Source organism: Peromyscus leucopus, chromosome 8b (assembly GCF_004664715.2).
Source record: "Peromyscus leucopus breed LL Stock chromosome 8b, UCI_PerLeu_2.1, whole genome shotgun sequence".
Taxonomy (NCBI): domain Eukaryota; kingdom Metazoa; phylum Chordata; class Mammalia; order Rodentia; family Cricetidae; genus Peromyscus; species Peromyscus leucopus.
Window position 1 is genome coordinate 104,798,047 of NC_051086.1, and position 22,925 is coordinate 104,820,971.

General features: G+C 50.4%; 1 protein-coding gene across 13 annotated transcripts in view; it reads right to left on the reverse strand.

Annotated features, from left to right (window-relative positions):
* Positions 1 to 21,131, reverse strand: part of Slc38a10 (solute carrier family 38 member 10) — a 56,455-nt gene extending 35,324 nt beyond the window's left edge. For 10 of the 13 annotated variants that reach the window (XM_037201447.1, XM_028895389.2, XM_028895384.2 and 7 more), the window contains exons 1-7: positions 20,797 to 20,895; positions 16,083 to 16,200; positions 8,612 to 8,657; positions 7,694 to 7,787; positions 5,931 to 6,074; positions 4,742 to 4,866; positions 1,777 to 1,879 (exon numbers count right to left, since the gene is read on the reverse strand). In XM_037201447.1, the coding sequence (XP_037057342.1) occupies positions 1,777 to 1,879; positions 4,742 to 4,866; positions 5,931 to 6,074; positions 7,694 to 7,787; positions 8,612 to 8,657; positions 16,083 to 16,200; positions 20,797 to 20,895 (729 nt within the window). Of the gene's footprint in view, positions 1 to 1,776; positions 1,880 to 4,741; positions 4,867 to 5,930; positions 6,075 to 7,693; positions 7,788 to 8,611; positions 8,658 to 16,082; positions 16,201 to 20,302; positions 20,758 to 20,796 lie in introns of those variants that run through there. The other 3 variants (XM_037201448.1, XM_028895380.2, XM_028895387.2) reach the window with 2 other exon arrangements.
* Between the last annotated feature and the right edge of the window lie 1,794 nt (positions 21,132 to 22,925).

Consider the following 22,925-nt stretch of genomic DNA (forward strand, 5'->3'; position numbering starts at 1 on the left):
CCAATATGGAAAGGAAGGTTCTAGAATGCCTCCAAGCCTTTCAGAGGAGCCTTTTTTTTTTCTTTTGGTTTTTTGAGACAGGGTTTCTCTGTGTGGCCCTGGCTGTCCTGGAACCCACTCTGTAGACCAGGCTGGCCTTGAACTTATGGAGATCCTCCTGAGTGCTGGATTAAAAGGAGTCACCACCAGAGCCGGGCTCAGAGGAGGCACTGTTAATCAGGAGCTGGGCGTAGGGCACAGGCCTGTGATCCCAGCTTTCGGGAGGCAGAGACAGGAGGATGGAGAGAGTTCCAAGCCAAACTGGGCCACACAGTGTAACCCCGCCTCAAAAACCAAGCTGAAATCAAACAAAGCCAGTCAAATAGCCGTGGCGAAGAGGACGGAGGAAGCTCCAGGACTGGATGATGCTCCAGCGACCACGCTGAAGACTGACGCCACAGGCAAGGGCAGGAGCCGGGCTGCAACCCCAGCACGTTCACATCCTCCGCAGACAGCATCTGTCCCCCTCCACGGTTCTGGGCTCAGACCCAGGGAGTCACGTATGCATGGCACGCTCTCTCCCAACTAGGCTGCTTGTCTAGCTCTGTATTCTTTTTTTTTTTTTTTTAAGATTTATTTATTTATTTATTCATTATGTATATAGTGTTCTGCCTGCATACAAGAAAAGGGCACCGGATCTCATTACAGATGGTTGTGAGCCTCCATGTGGGTGCTGGGAATTGAACTCAGGACCTCTGGAAGAGCAGTCGGTGCTCTGAACCTCTGAGCCATCTCTCCAGCCCTAGCTCTATATTCTTAAAGACAACAAACAGAAGCCAGATGTGGTATAATCCCAGCTCTTAGGAGGAGGCAGGAGGATCTGAGTCCAAGGCTTAAGCTACATGTGAGCTTCAGGCCAGCTTTGGCTACACAATGAGTACCTGTCTCAAATAAATAAACAAATAAATAAATAAATAAATAGGGAAAGAGAGAAGGGGGGAGGGAGGGGAGGAGGGCAGGGGAGGGAAAGGATGGGAAGGGAAGGAAAGGAAGGAAGAAAACAGCAAGTATATTAATAAGAGCCAGGCAGTGGTGGCGAATGCTTTTAATCTCAGCACTCAGGAGGCAGAGGCAGGTGGATCTGAGTTCAAGGCCAGCCTGGTCTACAGAGCGAGTTTCAGGGCAGCCAGGGCCACACAGAGAAACCCTGTCTTAAGGGAGTGGGGGATGAGAAACGACTGAAAACATTTCTGATGTTTGTGAATCGGGATATCTCTCACACTGGCATCCCATGCACCCTCATTTCTTTTTAATTGGAATGCTCCTCTGTAGAGAATTAACAATGGCCATGGAGAGGGGAAAGCAGGCCCCCAGTTAAAGCAATCTGGAACCAGCCCTGGTCAAGATGCCTGAGTTCTTCAGACTGGATAATGTTCACAAAACTGGACATTGTGGTGCTCGCCCACAATCCCAGCACTTGGGAGGCAAAAGCAGAAGGATCACCCCAAGTTTGAGATCAGTCAGGAATACCAAGTAGGACCCTGTCTTAAAAAAAAAAAAAAAACAGAAAGAAGATGCAACATGGTCCAGGGCAGAAGCAGCTCCCAGGTGCCCAGCTGCGGAACTGAACTGCTCTGGGTCACCGTGAACACAGTGACCTACAGACACTGGCATGGAAAGGGTGGGAGCCAGTTATGTCTGCGACCCTGACAGACGGGCAGGTGACATGAGGTCCTGAGTGCAAGAGGCGGTGTGCTGTGCTACTGTGCATCAAGGAGAAGGTGTGGTGGCTCCTACCATGACATAGAAGGCAGTGACCACGTTGAGGGAGGAGGCAAATATGGAACTCATGGTCTTCACCGATGGCTCGTCCAGGCTGTCATAGGTAGGCAGGACCTGGCTGTGTAAAGACAATCGAGTCAGCAGCAGCACACTCCTCCTGACAACTCCTAGAACCTCTACCAAAATGGCCCAGGCAACAAACGCCTGGCACTTCTTTCCCAGACCATGATTCATGGGGCCCGGGAGAGCAGCTGGATGACGCTACAGACGGTAGCACCATGAGACCCACCAACCTACCCTGAGAGGTTCCGTGGAGATCCCTTCACAACTAGCACCATGCTGTGGGAGGAGTGCAGCTGTGACTGGGCAGGGACTGAAGACAGGGCTGAGGAAGGAGCCGACAGGAAGCCAAGCAGCACCACTGCCAGGGACGGCAAGTTCAACCCCACGGGCTGGCTGGCTGCAGCCACCTCAGCACCGTCAACAGACACGGCAGTGAGCACAGACAAGGAGACAGCCTGCGCACATTTCCCGACTCGCAGCCTCTCTCCAGTGAAGAGAAAACTGGCTTCTGTCCTAGGTCTGGTGCCAGGAGTGTGCTGCTGCTGGACATGGAGGAGGGACCCCATGTCAGGACAGGGATATGACAACCTCACGAAGGTGCTCTGCAAACAGCATGTCTGAGGACTTGGGACAGAAAACCCGACTGAGGAGAGTATGCAGGGCCCGGGCACCAGGTGACTGTAACTAGCAGGGGGAGGTCCTTTGCTCCACCCCTTAGCATCGTTGTAAATAGGCCTTTGGACTAAAGCTCTGGGCCGGTGGATAAGGATCCAGGCCTGCCCGAGTCTATCCTGTGTTTTCTCTGTTTCTCTTCTCTCTATTTCTAACTAAGTCTCTTATCCCTCATTCTTCAAGAGTTCCTGTGGGGGACCAGCCCCACACGGCATTTGAGATGGTTCAGGTTAGAACATGAGTTAAAGAACTAAGCTAGAGCAGGAGGGGAACCTGGTAGTCACCCTTAAGTACTTCCCAGGTGGCTATAAACTTCCAGGACAAGATCAAAGGCACTAAGGAAACCAGACTAGGAACAACCAGGCAAGTGTGTGTGTGTGTGTGTGTGTGTGTGTGTGTGTGTGTGTGTGTGTGTGTGTGTGTGTTTGGGTGTGTGTGTGTGTTTGTGTGTGTGTGTGCGTGCGTGCGTATGCGTGCAATCACACACATGTGCATGCCGGAAATCAGCAACCAATAAACAGATCAGCACAAGGATGAGTGGAGCTATGCACAAAAAAGTCTTTAAAAAGTTCCAGGAAAACAAAGAGACACACTGCTTTGATCAAAAAGCAGGCACAGATACGTGGGAGGGCCTGGCAAGGCAAGTGCAACCCCTGTCCACCCCCTTCTCACCAGGAGTCAGCCACACCCTGCACAGCCTCAGGGACACTGAAGGGAAGCTAGCATGAGCCCTGGGCTCAGCTCTGAGGCCGGCAACAGCTTCTCAGGCTGACCGGACTCTAGTCAGAGCAGGAGGCCCACCGGAAAGGGAACTTGAAGCAGATACTTGTGCACAGACACAGACGCCCGTACCACACACAGGCAATGGCACTGCGGGTGCTGTGAAGAGGTGGGATGTGCCTGGACACCGTGGAAAAGCTGATTCCATAGGCTGCCATTCAGTCCCAACTGCCCTCCCACCTGGCCCCCACTTCAGAGAGCAGCCGCTATGGCATCACACAGCTCCTGAGAGTAAGCTCTCCAGGTGATCCAGGGTGACAGTTCTGTATAACACAAGATCTATCTACCACGAAGTGAGATCGAAGGGGCCAGACAATCACAGCAAGAACTACTCCAGGCACCAAGTAAGGGGGCTGGCTGCCATCCCAGCAGGGACAGGCCACTCACCTGGCAAACACTGCGTGCTCACAGCCTGGGGACAATATGTGACCAACACAGGAGAAGAGGGCACATTTACAGCCCCAGGTCTTCATGGAAGGGAGATGAACCGGCACTTAGACAGTGGCATGCTTCCACCCTCCAGGAACAGTAACTTGCACTAAGAACCGACCCACAGAGTTGCACTGCCTGCTAGGCGGCTACTGCCAAAGAAGCCCAACCACAGGCTTGCTTTTTAAAAAGCAAGCACGCAGGCAGAAAGGACAAATGGTAACTAGGTACGCCTCACAAGAATGTAACTTCTGTCACCGACGATAATGGGGACATTAAACAGCGAGGCTGGAGCACGTTCTGGCGGAGACAGAGCTGCCAAGAGGAGCCGGTAAGTGGGAAACGACGATTTGGAACTCGCATGTGGGTGTAAACACAGCAGTGTGAGCAAATCTTCTGTCACACTAGTTTACGATTGGCACAATACATGCCCACTGACACCACAGGAGGGGGGCTTCTCTGCCAGCCCCCCTCACACACATGCTGATGGTCTTTTCCCATTGATGTCAGGTTTCCGCTTACTGTTCCCACCCGGGCGTGCATCACAAGCTCCTGCCGCCCTGATGGAGAAGGTAGCGCTGCTGTGAAGGGGGAGCAGCCCGTTCTGTGTTCACAGAGCCCCGCACGCCAGAGAGCCCGCCTGCACACACAAGCCTCAGAGGATCGCAGCAGCAGCCTGAAGTCAATGTTTGTGCAACTTCTTTTTAAATATTCTCAGAAGAACAGCTAAATTCTGGCAAAACACTCAGGACTCTGCACAATCAGATGGCTGGGTTGCTGCTGCACCCCACAGCCAACTCTCCTCTCATGGGATCTGGAAAACTAGGTGCCCTTGCCAGTCAGTCCCAGCAACAGTTCATTTCCCAGTTACAAGAGGTCTGGCCCCTCATCCTAGAGGGAACAGCCGTACTAGAACAAGCGTCATTCCTCGGTGGCCAGGAACAAGCAACTCAAGCAACGAGAAAAGCAGGACTCTCATCCCCACGCCTCTACACCCTCGGCCCCACCTCCAGCCCCGCCACCTCAGGGTACTTACGACTGACAGGCAAAGGACATGCCGAAGATGGGGACGCAGCGGAAAATGCCCTCCCAGCGGATGTAGCTGACTCGCTGCAGCCACTGCCCACTGAAGAGGCCGTGCTTAAGGGAGGACAGCACAATCTGGACCGGAGAGAGAGCAGGGCAAGGGTCAGGAGTCAGCGTGCAGCGTGGACCACTGGACACCTTGCCACAGAGGAGGTGCAGGAGATATGCAGTTCTTCTCTGCATCGAAGATGGCTTACTCCTTCCTACAGCCTGGACCCTGGCTCACACTCAGTCCATACCTGAAGCTGCCTGAACACCCCTGAGGGGTATACCCGGCTGCAGGGGGTTTTCTACACATGATGGAGCAGCTCCTATATTGGGCCTCTTAGGAGAGACAGAAGCAAAGCCTCACTCACCATCCCAGCCCTGATGTCTGTCTCAAATTACAGAATGCTGTCTCCTTGATATGGCATGTCCTTCCTTCCCTCACCCTGGCCCAGGCAGACATAGCCATCTTTCAGCAGCTCAGCCACTGAGGATGTGGCTACCTGAGTAAGGAGTTAACTGTCCCTGGGCTGGTCCTCAGAGAGCTGAGGGGCACTGGCGGGGCACTGGCAGACCATGGCTGCAGTGAGAAACCTGCAGCCCAGACTGTACAACCTCCTGCAAGGACGCCTGGCCCTGCTCTCAGGAGGGGTAGCTTCTTCCCTAGCCAGTGAAAGTGATTCCAAGGGTTCAGCAGGCTCAGGCGGCAAAGGGTGAGGACCCTCTCGGAAGTCCCCACACCTTGTCGTCCAGACTGTCCTCCAAAAGCTTTTAGAAAATGACAGCTGGCACCAAAAATGACAAGTGCCACCATGGTGGCACCATGGACCTGGTCACACGCTCCACATGAAAGATCTTCCCACAAAACACACATCCGCTACATTTGCTTTTTCTAGAGCCTTGGTAAAGGGATGATGGTCTCAGAGTCCCTCACCCTGCTATTCAACTGCCGGGCCTCTGATACCCACTAGTCAGACATACGTATGGCCTTCATGACATGACAGAACCTCAACCACAGTTGTAAGACTCAGAGCCACCTTCCCCTACCCCGTACAAGGTAGCCAATGGCTACACCAGACTCAGGCATGGACATTCATGGTTATGGGAAGGACTAAGCCACAAACAACGCCCTTAACCGTGCATGTGATGCTCACCACAAACATGAAGATGGTGTAGAAGAGGAGCGCCATGGCACTGAAGGACTGGATAGAGGCCATCATGTTCCTCTGCAGGCTGAGTGGGAGCACAATGCACAGGGACACCGCGAAGAGCAGGAACACGCGCAAGCTGTTGGTCACCTGAAAGGGAACCAGCAGAATCCTCACGGTCTGCGGTGCTGAGTACTCACTGCCAAGGCTCAGCTTACAGTGTTGCCAGGACAGGAGTCGCCGCAGGCTGGGGAGCACCTTGAGGCCTTAAAACAGCAGGAGGCGGGGTCAGGCCTGGCATGCTCACTCTGAAAGCTCCCCTCTCGGCAGCTGTGCCCATGTGGATCAAAGTACTAGACACCTCTGGCCCCAGTGTGGCCCAGCCAGGCTCCACAATGAGACCAGTCAGGACAAAAAGGTCAGCTGCCCCTTTACACAGGGAAAGAAGCCGCCTGCTCTGGCATACCCGCACAGCTAGTGCCGGGGGCTGGAAGGAGGAGCCACCACTTCTCCATACGACTCAGAGCCAACTCTGCTGCAGAAGGAAATTCTGATCCAGAAGATTCATCGCAGAACTCCAGACCAGCATCTACTAGCAAGCAAAGGCTATCTACCATCTAACTCAGCGGCAGCCCGCACTCTGACTTCCTGGGTCCTTCGTCACAGCTGACAGCACAGGTGGAGGCCAAGAGAGTCTACTGCCCAGCTGCAGGTACCTGCACACCTCCAACAGCCCACAGTGCTGAGCAAGGGCGCACTGGACACCATGGAGGAAGAGGACAGACAGGCTCTATGCACACTGGCTCACTGCATGGGAAGCACTCGCAAGGTGCAGAAGCCAATGCTGTCCTTCAAGTCTCTCAGAACTGCAGGTGAGACACCTGACCCTGGCACCGGTCAATAGGTTTTGAGAAATGACCCAAGAACCTGTGTGAGGGACTGACCCACAGCTCTGTGAACCCACAGGAAGAGCGAGAGATGGAAAGCAAAATGGGAAGATACCTTCAGAACATAGACCGGGGCCAGGCTCACGGGATACTCACTGGAAAGCTAGCTCTCCAGCACCGTAAAAAATCCAACACATTGTATTCATGAGTAGGGCCACCCCTCAGCTGCCATCTTTACAAACTAAAATCCATCTCTACCTATCTGATAAACAGATACGAAGAACTCTTCACAGAAAAGACCCTCCAGGGCCATGTGTGTACTCTCCCTAGCCAGTCAATGGTTACAGCTCTTGTTCCCCTGTAGGAGAGGAAGACTTGTGGGGCACAGTTCACAGGTGGTACCCCTCAGGGACAGGGAGGGTCCCCTGAAGGATGCAAAGAGCTATGTCACAGGCCCTGACTGGCAGTGCCCTCCTCCCTTCCTCAGCAGGGTAGAGACCCAGCTCCCTGACTCAAGGTACTGGTCAAAAGCCAACCCAGCAGCCACAGAGGGCCCAGCCTCTTTCTGCCTGTTGATGAGCAGTCCTGGAAGGCTGAGGCCTCTGGGCTGCACAGTGGTGTGACCTGTCCTGCCCCTCCTCCTCCCTGCCCCTCCTCCTCCTCCCTGCCCTCACACTGCAGGCTGTATCACAGCCTGCTCTCCCTCTCCTGGTATCTCTCAGACACTACCCCAGCAAAGCCCCTGAAATCCAAGGGAACCTGAGCGGCTGGCAGGCATGGGGGCTCGCTGGGCCAAGGACACTAGTCTCAGCTGGCTTCAGGAGAGGAGCCGGGGCGGCAGCACAAGCATTACCACAGGCCAGACAGTTACCAGAGCCTTACCCGTAATCCAACCAGCGGGGCAAAGAAGTTGGAGCCCAAGTCGCCGATCACGACGTAGAAGGCGATGCAGGTCCCCAGCATCAGCCCAATCATGCTGTGAAGACAGACGGCACAGGGCTTTGGAGTCAGATTCGACAGAAAGTGCTGCCTTGTGATGAGAACATGGCACCTTCACGAGAATCACGACCCAGGCACCCCCAGTCTGAGACCTAGGACCAGATCCAGTCCCTGGCCTGTGCTGACACGGCATTGCCAGGAAACTGGCTGAGTGACAGACAGTTTCGTATGTCCACACTCATAGGACTGGATGTTTGGGGCTCTCTCCATTGCACTTGGGGTGAATACTGAGCCACACTTAACTATTCTCTGTGGGGTAGCATACTTTCCTTCCACAGGAGCTTCAGAAATTCAGGTGCAACAAAAACTCACAGTGATGTTAGACAAGTTAAAGGAATAATCAACTGCTTCCAGGAATGTTTCCTTCTGTTTTCACAATTCCTCGATTTAAAAGCCTAAAAGTGTAATTTCCCAACAATTTTTTCAACTCATAAAATTTTACTTTCAATGACAACAATGTGACATTCTGGATTAGTGCATCCCTTCTGCAGTAGAATTGGGGACCATCTAAAGAACAGCGCTGAGATTAACTATCCAAGGGAACTATTTGCTGTGCTCCCCAAGTTCCCCATTCTCACGTACTAAGTCTCAGCAAGACTTAAACAGGCTTTCAGCTTTGACAACCGTCATTTTAAGGGTACAATAAACCGACTTCCAGCTATTCTCTAAGTAACTCTTCAGAAGCATAGTAGGCGTTATCAGCCAATCCACACGTGAAACGCAACGTTCATCCCCACCAGGCTCCAGCTCCTCCACTGCTTCAAGAAGAAGGGTGGGACCCAGCAAGGCTGCGCCGCTTACCTGGTCTCCACGAGCATCTTCCCCGCCTTGCCGTAGGCATGGAACGCTAGGGAAGACAAGAGAAGAAAGCTCAATCCAACGGTGAGAAAAAAGGCTGCCCAGGAAAGCTGTGAATGGCAGTTTGACAAGCATCCATTTGTTCCAAGTTTCATGGATAATGAAATACTTTCAAACTCCAGTCCCTCGACTTTCTTTAGACCTACCATCCTCAAGTGAAACAACGGGAAACAAGGACAAAGCAAGGGAAGAAGGGAACCTTGGGCGGGAGTTTCATTGTTGTTTCATATGAAACTTAGAGGGGGAAAGGACTCCAGGACCCTATAAAGTAGTGTTCTCGGCCGGGCGGTGGTGGCGCACGCCTTTAATCCCAGCACTCGGGAGGCAGAGCCAGGCGGATCTCTGTGAGTTCAAGGCCAGCCTGGGCTACCAAGTGAGTCCCAGGAAAGGCGCAAAGCTACACAGAGAAACCCTGTCTCAAAAAACCAAAAAAAAAAAAAAAAAAAGTAGTGTTCTCTGCCCACGACAGTGATGAGTAGGCCTGCTTGGAGCAGTGCCAATATAGCAGAGGTAGCCCCACTTAGGACAGGGGAAGAGGGAGAACTCAGGAGGGATCCAGTAGGTTCAACCCCTGCCCCAGAACGCGGAACTCATGCCCTGCACCACACGGACACTGCTGAGGGCTTCATATCTGCCCTTTGACTGTGATTTACAGAACAGAACAGAATCTTTGCAAGCATGGCACTCTGAGAAAGGAAGGAACGAGGGCTCTGAGCCTTGCCAGTGCCCAGGACAGCCAGTAAAAGAGCGCTGATAATGGCTGGCACGCATGGCCGCAGCAGGGTCCAACCAGGAAACGGGTCTGTCTTTCACTTTCTGATCTAAAACTGTTTCCAGCAGATGGGAAGTTAAAAGCTGACTCAACAAGGTTCTTCACAGGACCTTAACAGTTATCCGGTCAGCCAGTGTTTTCCCCCATAGTTCAGCCAGATGAGGGCAAAGGGAAGTTCTGGTCTTCTGGGAGCAGCCAAAGGCAGTGCACGTGACAGGATGGCCTCAACCTTGTCACAGCCCCAGCTTCCTGCCCCTTGTTTCCTCCCTCACTCTGGGCCAGCAGCCCTCTGAGGTTGAAGAGCAGGAAACACACATCCACTGGGTATGAATGAACCAAACAAAATCCTTGTTACTTTTAACTGAGGGAGAGGCACAGAGTTGGCAAAAGCCAGACAGTTGGCATCAGCCTCAGCCTGGCCTGAGAACAACAAGGACTCCAGCCTCCAGGGGTCACTCTGGTCTTTCCCAGACTCAGTTGCGAAAGGAACCAAGCATACCCCTCAAGTTCATCTAGCAAGGACTGAAACCCAGTTCAGGATGTTACCTAAGGTCTAGACTGAGAATTTCAAAAAACTGAAAGAACTCCAGAGGCAGTATCAATAGCTGCCTGCCATGTCACCAAAGGATACCCACCCTCTAAGCCCTGCGCCAGAACACGCAGCATAAGACACAGAGGGCCTAAGCACTGACCCATTCCAGCTCCCACTGTGATTCCTTTGTACTCTCTAAGGGAAAGTGGGCCTACTGCACACTTCAAATACAGAAGAGCCTGCCTGCCCTAGAAAATTCCAGAACACACATGCTTCCAGGTGTGAGAAAGTGGAGGTCATCAGCTAGCCAAAAGACCAGCAGGAGGTGGTTCTGTCTTCTCCCAGATCACTCTCAACAGAGCCCAGGCAAGACCAGGCTTGCTGTGCACCTGCCTGTCCTTATCTTCCCTGAGCCCTGAGAAACAGGGCCACAGGACACCAAGCAGAACTGATTCCACCTCCACTGCCCACAATACCCAGCAACGGCAGGGCAAGAAAGGAGTGCCATTCAAGACGGGACACAGATGAGGCAGGGAAGGGGTTGCTGCTCATGACTAGGGCAATACAAGGTGGGGAAGGCTGGCCAGTGACTTCAGTTGGGCCGCTCCCGGACGAGGTGTAGGAGGAACAGCCCTGGGATCCCCACTGCAGCATGGGCACAGGGCCAGCAGACTGGGCAGGTGCATAATACACATCGTCAGCTCTGGGAGGCTGGGACAGCATAAAGAACAGGTGTCAGAGCTCCACTTCAGAGTCTTGCTCACCAAACCTAGGCCACACCACTCAAGGCCATGCAAGAAGAGGCATCCAGCCAGCATGCCCCTGCAGGTACTACTCTAGGCCCATGAAGAGTGAGGCACACTGACCATGAGCCATGGTGAGTACCAGCAACATCCACTATTCACAGCTGAAAAGACCAGAAGCCACAGGGCCGTCATACAGTCTCCACTGCTAGAGAAGGTGGCTTCCATCCCAGAGCATACACTCCTAGAGCAGGGTCTGAAGCCAGAAGAGTTTCCCAGGAGTCACTGATATGTCTGTGTTACCTTCTATCATGTTCTTGTTTCTGTTAACTTGACACAAACCTAGATAGACATATTTAGGAGGGACTCTCAACTGAGAAAATACCCTTATCAGATTTCCTATAGTATGTCTGTAGGGCATGTTCTTCATTAGTGACTGATGTGGGAGGACCCAGCTCACTGTGGGTGGTGACACACCAGGACAGGTGGTCCTGAGTTGTATAAAAAAGTGGGCTGAGCACGCCATGAGGAGCAAGCCAGTGAGAAACCCCCTCCATGGCCTCTGCTTCAGTCCCTGCCCTGCCTTCCCTCAGCGACAGCGTGACTTGAGAGTTGTAAGATAAAATAAACCTTTTCCTCTCCAAGTTGATTTGGCCATGGTGCTAACTAATACACCATAATAAGGTTTTAAAAGGCCATGTGGAATATAAGCTGGGCATAGAAGCAGGAGGTGTGGAGTTTATAAACACCATCCAACAATCACAAGAGCCAAAGCAAACACAGCAAACTGGCGTCCACATTCACCAACAACCCCACTGTGCCGGTTCCCCACCCTGCAGACATTCATTCTCCAGAGGGGGGGAGGGAGTTTGCCAGGGAAAAGAGGCCACTGCCACAGCTGGTGGTGCAGTTAAGACTTAAAAGGCAAAGGGGCCAATATGAAAAAGAGGTTCCCAGATTCCCATGGAGTACAAATGGCAAACAGGTTCTTTACTGAAGATATGACTACCACCCTGGAAGTTCTTCACCTTCTTCCATGGTCTCCAAGTGAGGACATAGGCTATCTGCACATTTCATCTACAGAGCCCAAGTGTCCATGACCCAACCCAGGGTCCTCTCATACATCCATAGACACAGGCCATCTGTCAGGTCTGCTATATCTTGAGGGAAAGAGGGGCACATCTTCTGAGTACCCTGATGGGCTGCAGCATAAGTAGACAGTGAGTCCTGGCCCATCAAGAGGACAAAGGACAAGGGAGAAAGGCAAGTGTCTGTCTAGCTATAGAAGAGGGCTCCACACTACCTGTAGGGCCAGACCATGGCAGAAGGTGGCACAGGAGAACCTCTCTACCACTCTGGCTCCCATATAGCTAGTCACCCCAACTTGTAGACAAAAGAAAACTGGTGCTGAGCTGACAGGTCCAGAAGACCATCTGGGGACCTGACAGACTGGGGACTAGGGAGCTCAGGATTCCAATTCCAGAAATTGTCTAGGGGCTCGAAAAGCTCTGGGGACCTGGGAGACTGAGGGCCCAGAAGATTATCGGGGGGGCTCGGGAGATTGAGAGTCTAAAAGACTCTCTGGGGGCCCACACAACTAAGCCATCTTGTTTAGGACCCAGGCGATGGTGGCACATGCCTTTAATTCCAGCACTTGGGAGGCAGAGGCAGGTAGATCTCTGAGTTCAAGGCCAACCTGGTGTACAGAGTGATTTCCAGGACAGCCAGGGTTGCACAGAGAAACCCTGTCTCAAAAGACAGGAAAAAAAAAGGGGTGGGGGAGGATAAGCTAGACTACTGGGAATTTTTGGGAATTTGTTGTTTCCAGTAAGTTACCACATTCAGTTAAAGCTGCAACCCCAGGCAGCCAGCATTCAGAGGTGTTCATTCGACAATTTTCTTTCCATTGCTCAAATCTAGACAAACCAGTTTGACTTCTCAGGGGCTTTCGAAGAATAACTGACTGGCCGACCAACTACAAGAAGCCATGGCTGCCCCAGCCCAGGGCTGAGCTCACATCTTCTTTCAGGACACAGAATACAGAAGCTGGAACTTCAGCTACAAAACATGGACAGAGGTCTCAGAGGGAAAGGACCACACACTGCAACATGGCTCCACACCACCAAGGGCAACCCCCAATGACCTCACCTCCTGCTTTCTGGTAGGGCAGAACTAGGCTGTCTCAGTGTGGATCAAGTTTAACTGATAAACCTCACTTCTTCAAATGGCAGTAAAAGACAGAACCAACATCATCACAAAAGAAAGAGAAGGAACTCATCCCTTGGGTTCTGAGGCCAGAAATGAACATCAGGGTACTGGTACCACCACAAAGCAGACTGGAAAAAAAACAAGAGACCACACTGCAGAAGCCCATATGTGCATCTAGAGGAGGGCAAGGCGGAGGCATGGTCTCAAGAACTACTTTACTTGGCACTAGTCCATCGGCCCCCACACGCTGCACCACTTTCCTCGCTTGACCGTGAGAGCCAGGACCAGAGGCAGGCGCTATGCAGGTGAGAGCAACATTCCAGCCACACACTGGTGGGGAGGTCAGGAACATCCCAGGAGGCTAGAAATTTTCTTTCCACATTCCCACACAAGGCTAAGTACCAAGAGCAGAAGAGTGGCATTCCGACCCCATGCCAAAGAATTCCAGAACAAGCTACACAGCAAGAAGGTCCAAACCTGGTGGGCAGAAACAATCAGGTTCACATGCTGACCTGAGGGGAGGACGGAGAGTGAGGCACCCTCCTGCTCTTGAAGCCAAACTACCTAAAGACAAGCACAAGCGCTGCATTTAGTCCTTGTGGCTGAAACTGAGAAGAAGCAGAGGGAACAGAGCTGCAACCAACAGTCCTGGGAGAAGGACCCACCCTCAGGGCAGATGGGGCACCGAGCCCCAGACACAAGCTGGACTGAAGCGTTTCCGTCGTGGGGTTCCAGGGGTTGGGAGTTAGCGGCAGAAAGTCAGCAGAAGGCTACGGAGAGGAAGTCTATGGACTTGAAGGGCAGGTATGCACATCTGTAAAGAGGTAGGAGCACAAGGGGGAGAAGGAGAGGGGCCTGATGCTCTCTACCCTCCACCTCAGCCCAGTTCTGACCAGGTGATTCTACCTTTTTTTGTTTTTTGTTTTTTGTTTTTTTTTTTTTTTGGTTTTTTGAGACATGATTTCTCTGTGTAGCCCTGGCTGTCCTGGACTCACTCTGTAGATCGGGCTGGCCTGGAACTCAGAGATGAGAGATGCATCCACCTGTCTCTGCTTCCCAAGTGCTGGGACTAAAGGTGTGTGCTGCCAGGCTTTTTTTTTTTTTTTTTTTTTTTAATTTTTGAACAGTGTTTTTGATTGCGTGTTTTAAAAAATTATATTCAGCACTTAAAAAGCAGAGGCAAGTAGATCTCTGTGAGTTCTAGGCCAGCCTGATCTACATAGCAAGTTCCAGGCTAGGTATACCTACACAGTGAAACTTTGTCTCAAAAACAACAGGCCAGGCTGTTGCTTACGCCTTTAATCCCAGCACTCGGGAGGCAGAGCCAGGAGGATCTCTGTGAGTTCTAGGCCAGCCTGGTCTACAGAGCGAGATCCAGGACAGATAGGACTATTCTACAGAGAAACTCCGTCTCAAAAACAAACAAGAAAACAATAATGTGTGTGCATATATATGTAATTTCATTCATTATCGTGTGTGCACATGTGTATGCGTGCATTTGTACCACACTGTGGATGTGTAGCTCAGAACACAACTTTGTGTAGCTGGTTCTCTCCTTCTTATATTTTGGTTGTGAGCCTGGCCTTCAACGGCCGAGCCATCTCTCCAGCCCTGGTTCCCTCCTTCTGTTGTCACCTTTATGTGGGTTCCAGAGACGGAACTCAGGCTGCCAGGTGTAGCAGGAATCTTAAAAGTTCTTATTAATAAAATCAAACCTGAGCCAGGTTTTGGGGTGAACTCTGGAAGATCAGAGAGACAGAACAAGCCACAGCTACCTCACCTGGCCAACTTCTCAGCTGATCTTGTTTCCTCAGACTGGAAACCTCGGTTTCCTCATATCCGAATAGATCTCTGCTGAACTGTGCTGCTCAAAGCCTAAAAGCTTAACCAGCCAAATTGCTTAACTAGCCAAACACCTCTAGTTTCTAGTCCTCAAGCCTTATATACCTTTCTGCTTTCTACCACCACTCCCTGAGATTAAAAGCGTGAGTCACCAAGCTTGGCTGTATTCTTGAACACATGGATTTCTGCCTATGGAATGCTAGGATTAAAAGCATGTGCTACCATTGCCTATCCTAAGTATCTAGTGGCTTTTCTGTTCTCTGACCCCAGATAAATTTATTAGGGTGCACAGTATTTTGGGGAACACAATACCACCACAGCCAGGTTTGTGCAATAACTCTTACCAGACCTTGTTTTGTTTTTTTGAGATAGTTTCTTCTTTGGTTTTTTTGTTTGTTTGTTTGTTTTTCGAGACAGGGTTTCTCTGTGTAGTTTTGGTACCTGTCCTGGATCTCGCTTTGTAGACCAGGCTTGGCCTCGAACTCACAGAGATCCACCTGGTTCTGCCTCCCAAGTGCTGGGATTAAAGGTGTGCACCACTACTACCACCACCACCACCACCGCCCAGCTTGAGATAGTTTCATGTAGTCCAAACTGGCCTCAAAATTGCTATGAAGCCAAACAGAGGCTGGCCTTGAACATCCTCCTGCCTTATCCACCCAAGTGCTACGATTACAGATAAACACCACCACACCCACCTTGCACCAAAATTTGAAAAAGCCAGGTATGGTGGCACACACCTTTAGTCCCAGTATTTGGGAGACAGAGACAAGAGGATCTCTGTGAGTTCGAGGCCAGTCAGGTCTACAACGCAAGCTTCAGGACAGCCAGGGCTGTTACAGAGAGACACCTTGACTGAGGGTGGGGGAATTAAAAAAAAAAAAAAAAATCAAAAAAACCAACAACATTGCTCTAAAAACAAAAACAAAAGAAAAAAATCCAGAAAATTCCTTAAGAAATAGAAGAAAAATAACTAAACAAGAGGAATAAGACCCCCCCCAGACCCTCTTCCTCCTCTCCCTCCTCCATTGATTCTCATTTTTCCACCCCTGCTCTCTTTCCCCCTCTTCCTCTTCCTTATTTTTTGTCCTCTCTTTTCCAACTCCCCTCCTCCTCCTTCCCCCCCTTTTTTCCCCTCCTTCCCCTGCTTCCTCCTCTTCCTCCCTCCACACCTCCTCCTACCTCCCCTTCTGTCTTCTCCCGTATCACCCCCCACACACACACACAAAAGACCCCCCAGACCCCCACAAGCAAAAGCATCAAACTTCCTGAGAAGGAGCCAGCAGCTCTGCCAGCATTCTGAAAGTCGGGCCTTACCCAGGCCAGCATAGGTTCTCCTCTTGCTCAGGCTGGCCGACTTCACCAAGAACATACATGACTGATGTGTCATCCATGAGCAGAAGACCAAGAGCAGGGCCCCCAGGATGATGCCACACTGTAAGATGGAGAGAAAAATACACGTTTGCAAAACCAGACCTTCTTCAAGTCTCCACTTCATACATCCACAGCACGAGGGGCTCCTGTAGGCCCTCACTGCTCCATCTGTGACCTCCTGTGGATGGCACCTGAAAATGATGTTTCCATAAAACCGAAGCAGGAACACTGAGTGTCGTTTTAAAGTGGCCCGTTAGTCCTAGGTCTACTGGGTGAGGCCATCAGCTAGCACCCCACGTTCCCTACACCCACCTCATCTTTAGCTACCTTTCTCAGTAGCCCTATATGGAAACATGGTCTAGAAAGATTAGGAGTGATGTGTGCCTTCCTTATAAACAGATGATGATCACATGATCCTGTGACTACTCTTAGGTCTTTCCCCAACAGAAATGAAATATTTATGCACAAACCTGGACATTTACAGTGGGTTCAGCCATAACCCCCAAACAAGAAAGCAACCCAATGGCCTTCAAAGGTGACTAGAAAAACAACTGTAGTCCAACTATGCAAAGAAATATTATTCAGTATTAAGGTTTAGAACTCCCAACCTTTCAATGGCACAATGCACCATGCTGTAGGAAGGAAGGGGCCATGAAGGCAGCATACTGTGTGTTGCCGCATTCATAGAAAAGACTAGTTGTGGGGCCAGGCAATATGTCGGACGGCTGAGGGAGGGAAAACTGTTTACTGCAGAGGGGCAGAGGAGACCTTTTGGTATAAAAGAACTCTCTATTCCATGTCCTGACCACAGTATCAACACAATTGTATACGCATGTCAAAACCCAAGGAACCACACCCTAAAATGGGTGCATTTTATTTCAAAAAAACAGCCCTTCAATAACTCTGACATTTAAGGCATCAGTGATTTTGGCAAGGCATGATGATCCACAGACTTTTTGTTTTTCTGAGACAGGGTTTCTCTGTGGTTTTTTTTTTTTTTTTTTTTTTTTTTTTTTTTTTTTTTTTTTTTTTGTGCCTAACCTGGATCTTGCTTTGTAAACCAGGATGGCTTCGAACTCACAGAGATCCTCCTTGCTCTGCCTCCCAAGTGCTGGGATTAAAGGCGAGCACCACCACAGTCTTAATCCCAGTACTCAGAACACATAGGCAGGTGCATCTCTGTGGGTTCAAGACCATCCTGATCTATATAACAAGTTCCAGGGCTATACAGTGAAAGCCTGTCTCAAAAAAAAAAAAAAAAAAAAAAAAAAAAAAAAAGCAGGCGGTAGTGGCATAAGCCTTTAATCCCAGCACTCAGGAGGCAAAGGCAGGAGGATCTCTGTGAGTTTGAGACCAGCCTGGTCTACAAATCAAGTTACAGGACAGCCAGGGTTACCCAGAGAAACCCTGTCTTGACATTTCTTGTATAAGATTAGCGGGACCAGCCTTAATATTATACATCTCAGGGGCTCAGGAGAGAGAACTACTAACGGCAAGGACTATTTTCAGGAAATAGAATCTCAGCACACCGAGCTCTATAGTCCACTTGCTTTAATTCTTCTGGCATAACATCCTTTATACACAGCTTCATTTCTGTTCTCGTGCCTAGCTCCTTTCTTGCCTGATTTCTCTCTGTATTTATATACTGCTTCCTCTAAGTTCTATCTTAATTCTCTTGTCTTAACTCTGCCTCATCTAGGTCCTTTTCATCTTGTTCTTACCCAGCTAGTACTTCCCCATCTGACTCTTCCTCATCTTCCATCTCGTTCCTCTGGTACTCTCTTCTAGCCCTACAACCTAGTTCTTCCCCATCTCAGTTTGTTCCTCTCAAGTTCTTACCTGTCTAGTTCTTCCATTCTCTTTCCTCTTCTCCGTCCTGTGCCCTGGAAGTCCCAGTATATAAAGGGAGGGTCCGAGCTAAATTATTACTTAACGTTCACCTCTCCTAGGCGGTGTCTCCTTGTGGAATTTACCTTAAGTCAGGAGACTCGCCCGTGGGTTGTTATCACTGTTAGTCCTCGGAAGTTGGGCGACCACCTGGGCAGTGTCTCCTTTAGTCCTTGAAAGTGGCTAAGGGAGATATCTGATTCCAGAGAAAGCCTTTCCTGAGGTTGTTCTCCAAATACCTGGAATGTGTGTGTCCAGAGAGTGATCAGTCCACACTGTTAGCCCTTCTTAGGGAAAAGTCAATTGGGAAAACTATGAAGACACACATGATTTTTATAACAGAAGACAGCTGATATATAACAAGCCAAATAACACCAAAAACTCCTTGTGATTTGGCTTCCTCTGGAGGAATTCCCTGATCCTTTCAGGTAGTGACTTTGCCATAACCAGCTGAGTTCTTATGATGTATTCCTGCGGCCTGCAGCAGACGTTAGTGGTTTGAGGATACAGCTCAGCAGTAGGGTATTTGCCTGGGATTCGAGCCTCAGGACTACAAAAGATTAAAAAATAATAAAAGTAAAAATAAACAAAACAAAATATTAGCACCACTAGACCAGCTCAAAATCTGCTACCAAAAGGGGAATTGGGAGGAGGGACATGGGGGCTTCCTGTACTTTCTACTCAGTTGGCCATAAAGCTAAAATTACTAAAAGTAAATAAACATATCAATATAAAACACAAACCACAAGATATCAAATTCGGGGCTGGAGAAATGGCCAGTGGTTAATAGCACTGGCTGCTCTTCCAGAGGACCCGGGTTCAATTCCCAACACCCACATGGCAGCTCACAACTGTCTGTAGCTCCAGTTCTAGGGAATCTGACACTCTCACACCAATGCACATAAAATAAAGTTAAATAAATTAAAAAAAAAAAAAAAAGATAACATCAAATTCTTACCAGAATGGTTCAAAGACCCATGATATCAAACACTGCAGAGGACACCTGTGCCGGCAGGCTCCTCACCCCCTCACTCCCTAGATCCCAGGGCAGGGTCTGTGTCTCCCAAAGGAACACTGGCAGGGTCTACACACAACATGCAATATCAACCAGATGCTGATTCCTACACACCGTGATCCCACCTCCGCCAGGTCAGACCGGGCCATACCAAGATCTGGCACAAGCCAGCAGTAGGTGGTAGTCCTCTGGCGAGCAGGAGCAACTGGTAAGTGTGCCAGCACTGGGAGATTCCTCAGTGTACAGTAGGGTGCTATATGATCCTTCACTTCATGAAAATTCATCAAGAGGACACTTAAAGTGTATGCAGTTTCTACTCACTGAATCACAATAAAATGTTTCTCTTTTTTAAATTGCCAGGATCACTAAACAAACTAGCACTAAACCCGAAGTTTTTTATTGGTACGCCTGCTAAACACTTGCACACATCCCCCAATACTCTACTGGATCAGATGGCTCTGCCCCAAGGTCCCTAGAGGAGACACTAGTGACAGGAACCGACAGGCTTTAGGCACATGGTGTGACCGTTTCCAGTTTGCACATTGGGCTCCCCTACTCAATTCCAAGCTCTTCCCAAAAAGATCTCCACCTGGCTCATCTTCGCAGGCTCTAGCAGAGGCCTAGCACCCATGCACAGCAATGTTCCGATCTCGAAACTGCTTAACCACCTGAGCCCACACGTCTGTCTTCCCAGGCATCTACAACAGAGCCCAGTGACAGACAGGCAGCAAAGATGACAGGGTTCACACGAGATCTGAAACCAGCCAACACTCCCTATCCCAGGATGCAGTTCTGTTGACAGACAAGTTGCCATGGACACTGGGACACGTAGACACTTCAGAAACACCCAGAAGTGACTGACTCAGTACTGGGGTTCACAACACAGATGTCACCCACGAGGGTCTAGCTCTGTCCTGCCTACATTCATCAACCATAGCAGACCCCACACAGGAACCTAGATGCATTCTCAATCAGGATAGTATGCAGAGAATCAAAAATTCCCTAATCAAGAAACTTTTTTTCTATTTTACTCTGGAGATGTGAAATATAAAACATGCAAAGTGGTTTTTAATCTAATATTAAATTATCAACAACCCACTTTCACTTCCAAAATGTCTTGGGCATCATCAGGTAGAAGTAGTGGGTCTTTGCCCTGAGGTCTGGCTGTCTCAACAGCAGAGGACAACAGTACACACGGCATGAATAAGTGAGTGGAGAAGGGATGGGGAAGACCCACACTTCTTTTGTTAACAGTCATTACCCAGTTTGATGCTTCCATCGGCTTCCGCAAATCACTGGTAGAGTCAACAGAGCCACGTAGAAATTGCTTGCCATCTTCTCATGTGGCATTCAACGTTGGAATAACACCAAACTTTTTTGTATGCCGGTTTTTCCAACTGGGATGGTATATGCACATATCGGACCAAACGTACAGTGTTTGTGCAACACAGCTCTTAGAAGTAAAACCTAGATAATGCTTTAAATCACCTTGATTAAGCCTTGTAAGTCAGAGCTGAAGACCGGCGTGCTTCCGTACAGTCGGTCAGAGTCAGTAACAGGATGAACGCTACCAATTCGCTAATTTCTCTTTCACTGTGCCCTTCCTTAGGGTGTTGTTAGTGTTCTTGGAGCGCGCAGATTCAGACAACACGCTGCGAGGACGTTGCCTGGGAGCCTCTTCCTGCCCGCTGGGTTCACACACCCTTCCCACCAGCCGAGCACTTCAAACTGACGCCCCTCGCGACCCGGACTCACCTGTTTGAAGCAGAAAGGCATGGTGAGTACGCTGACGCCCACGATGCTGTTTACGACGTTCGTGACCAGCCCCCATTTGGAGGTGGAGGCTGCGGTCATTTTGAGGGTCTGGGGTCCGGGACAGCGCGACCCTAGCTAACCCTAAACTTGGAGCAAGGAGCCCGTGGACCGGCGTCGAGGATGTCAGCCTCCAGACCCTGTCAGGCTACGCAGCCGCCTCACAGCCATGGTTCCAGGTTCCCGCCTCCACCTCGCGGGAGTGGAGCAGAGACCCGGAAGAGCCGCAGGCAAAGCTAGCGACACCTCAGCTCCGCTTCGTTGCCTCCGGCACACAAACTTCCGCCTTCCAAGTGTACGCTGCCAGGAAGTGACGGTATCGGGGGCGGGATGAGGCGGGACGCCATCCAACAAGAAGCGGATGTGTCTGCCTGGAGGAGGCGTGGCCTGAGACAGGGCGAGGTGGAACCCTAGCCAATAAGAGGTATGTAGGGGCGGGGCGGTGGGATGTGGTGGGCGGGCGGTGGGGGTGTGGTGGGCGGGGCGGGGGATGTGGTGGGCGGGGTCGGAGTCAGGCGGGGCGGTGGGATGTGGTGGGCGGGGCGGTGGGATGTGGTGGGCGGGCGGTGGGATGTGGTGGGCGGGGCGGTGGGATGTGTGGGCGGGGTCGGAGTCAGGGCGGGGCGGTGGGATGTGGTGGGCGGGGCGGTGGGATGTGGTGGGCGGGGCGGTGGGATGTGGTGGGCGGGGTCGGAGTCAGGGCGGGGCCCACACGTCTGTGTTCCTTATTCCACGCTTAGTCTGTGAACGTTTGCTCCTTTTCTGGAGTCTGGAGCCGCTGGAGGACAAGTGACTTTCAGGGTACAGCCTCTAAGCTGGAAGAACAGGAGAGGAAAGGAAGCACTAACCTTCGGGTGAGGAGTGGGATTTTGAGGGTTTATTTTCAGGTCTTAGGCCACAGGAAGGATTTTGGGTCGCGATTGGCGGGAACCATAACTTTCTAGACTGAAAGCCAACTTACTGGGACAAAATTGGCATTTATGGGGTTTTTTTGTTTGTTTGTTTTGGTTTTGTTGTTGTTTGTTTGTTTTCGAGACAGGGTTTCTCTGTGTAGCTTTTGGAGTCTGTCCTGCCCTCGAACTCACAGAGATTCACCTGCCTCTGCATCCGGAGGGCTGGGATTAAAGGCGTGCGCCACCACTGACAGACGGCATTTATGTTTTACTAATGAATCTCCGGGACACCGAGAGGTTCAGAGACTCAGCCAAAGTCACACAGCTTGTAGGAAGGAGCATAGAGATGTGTGTGCTTGGTACCCAAAGCAGCAAGAGGAAATAATCTACTGCCCTAATATGAAAAAAGCAAAGAAAAGGAAGAGGGAGGACCCAGAGAAAGCTAGGAGGACTTCAAGAGAAGGTGGCTTCTGGACTTGAAGGACTACTGATAATTCTTCCTGGAGTAATGGACGTTAAGGAGATTTAGAGAAGAAAGAAAAGTCCAACACATCAGAGGGTTACTAGCACCTGGCAGTATCTGTGGTAAATGAGAGGACCTGAGATCTGAAAAAGACCTCACAATAATTCCAAGTGGCCAGAGGTGTGCACGCAAGGAGGAACTACAAGCTGCTTAAATAGGCTCTCCTAGAAAACACGCTTGAGGCCCTTGGAAGACCATGCATCTTAGACAAGGAGCAAATTCTTCAAGCTAGAACAGCCTCTGGGTACAGAGCTGTACTTCCCTTCAGGTGGGAGAGGAAAAACCAGGATAAAGAATAATTGAATACAAGTAAATATATAATTGGATACAAATAAATGTCTATATTCATTTTTTGTAAGTGAACAAAGATTGTTGCACTTGTCTCCTTAATGTGTGGATGTTAGCGTTTATCTCAGGTAAACACCTAGAAGTGGAATTGCAGATTCAAGTGCATGCATACCTCCGACCTCACTTGGGTCTTGCCCGATTGCTCTTCAAAATCACTAGAAGGCTCCTGATTGACATCAAAGGTGGTCAAACTATCGTTAGGAGTTAGGTGGGCACTGCCTCTCTTCCTCAGCTCAGGAGCAGAGCATTACCCTGTGTTCACGAGGCCCTAGGTTTGATCCCACAGCTCTGCAATAAGTTCAGCATTG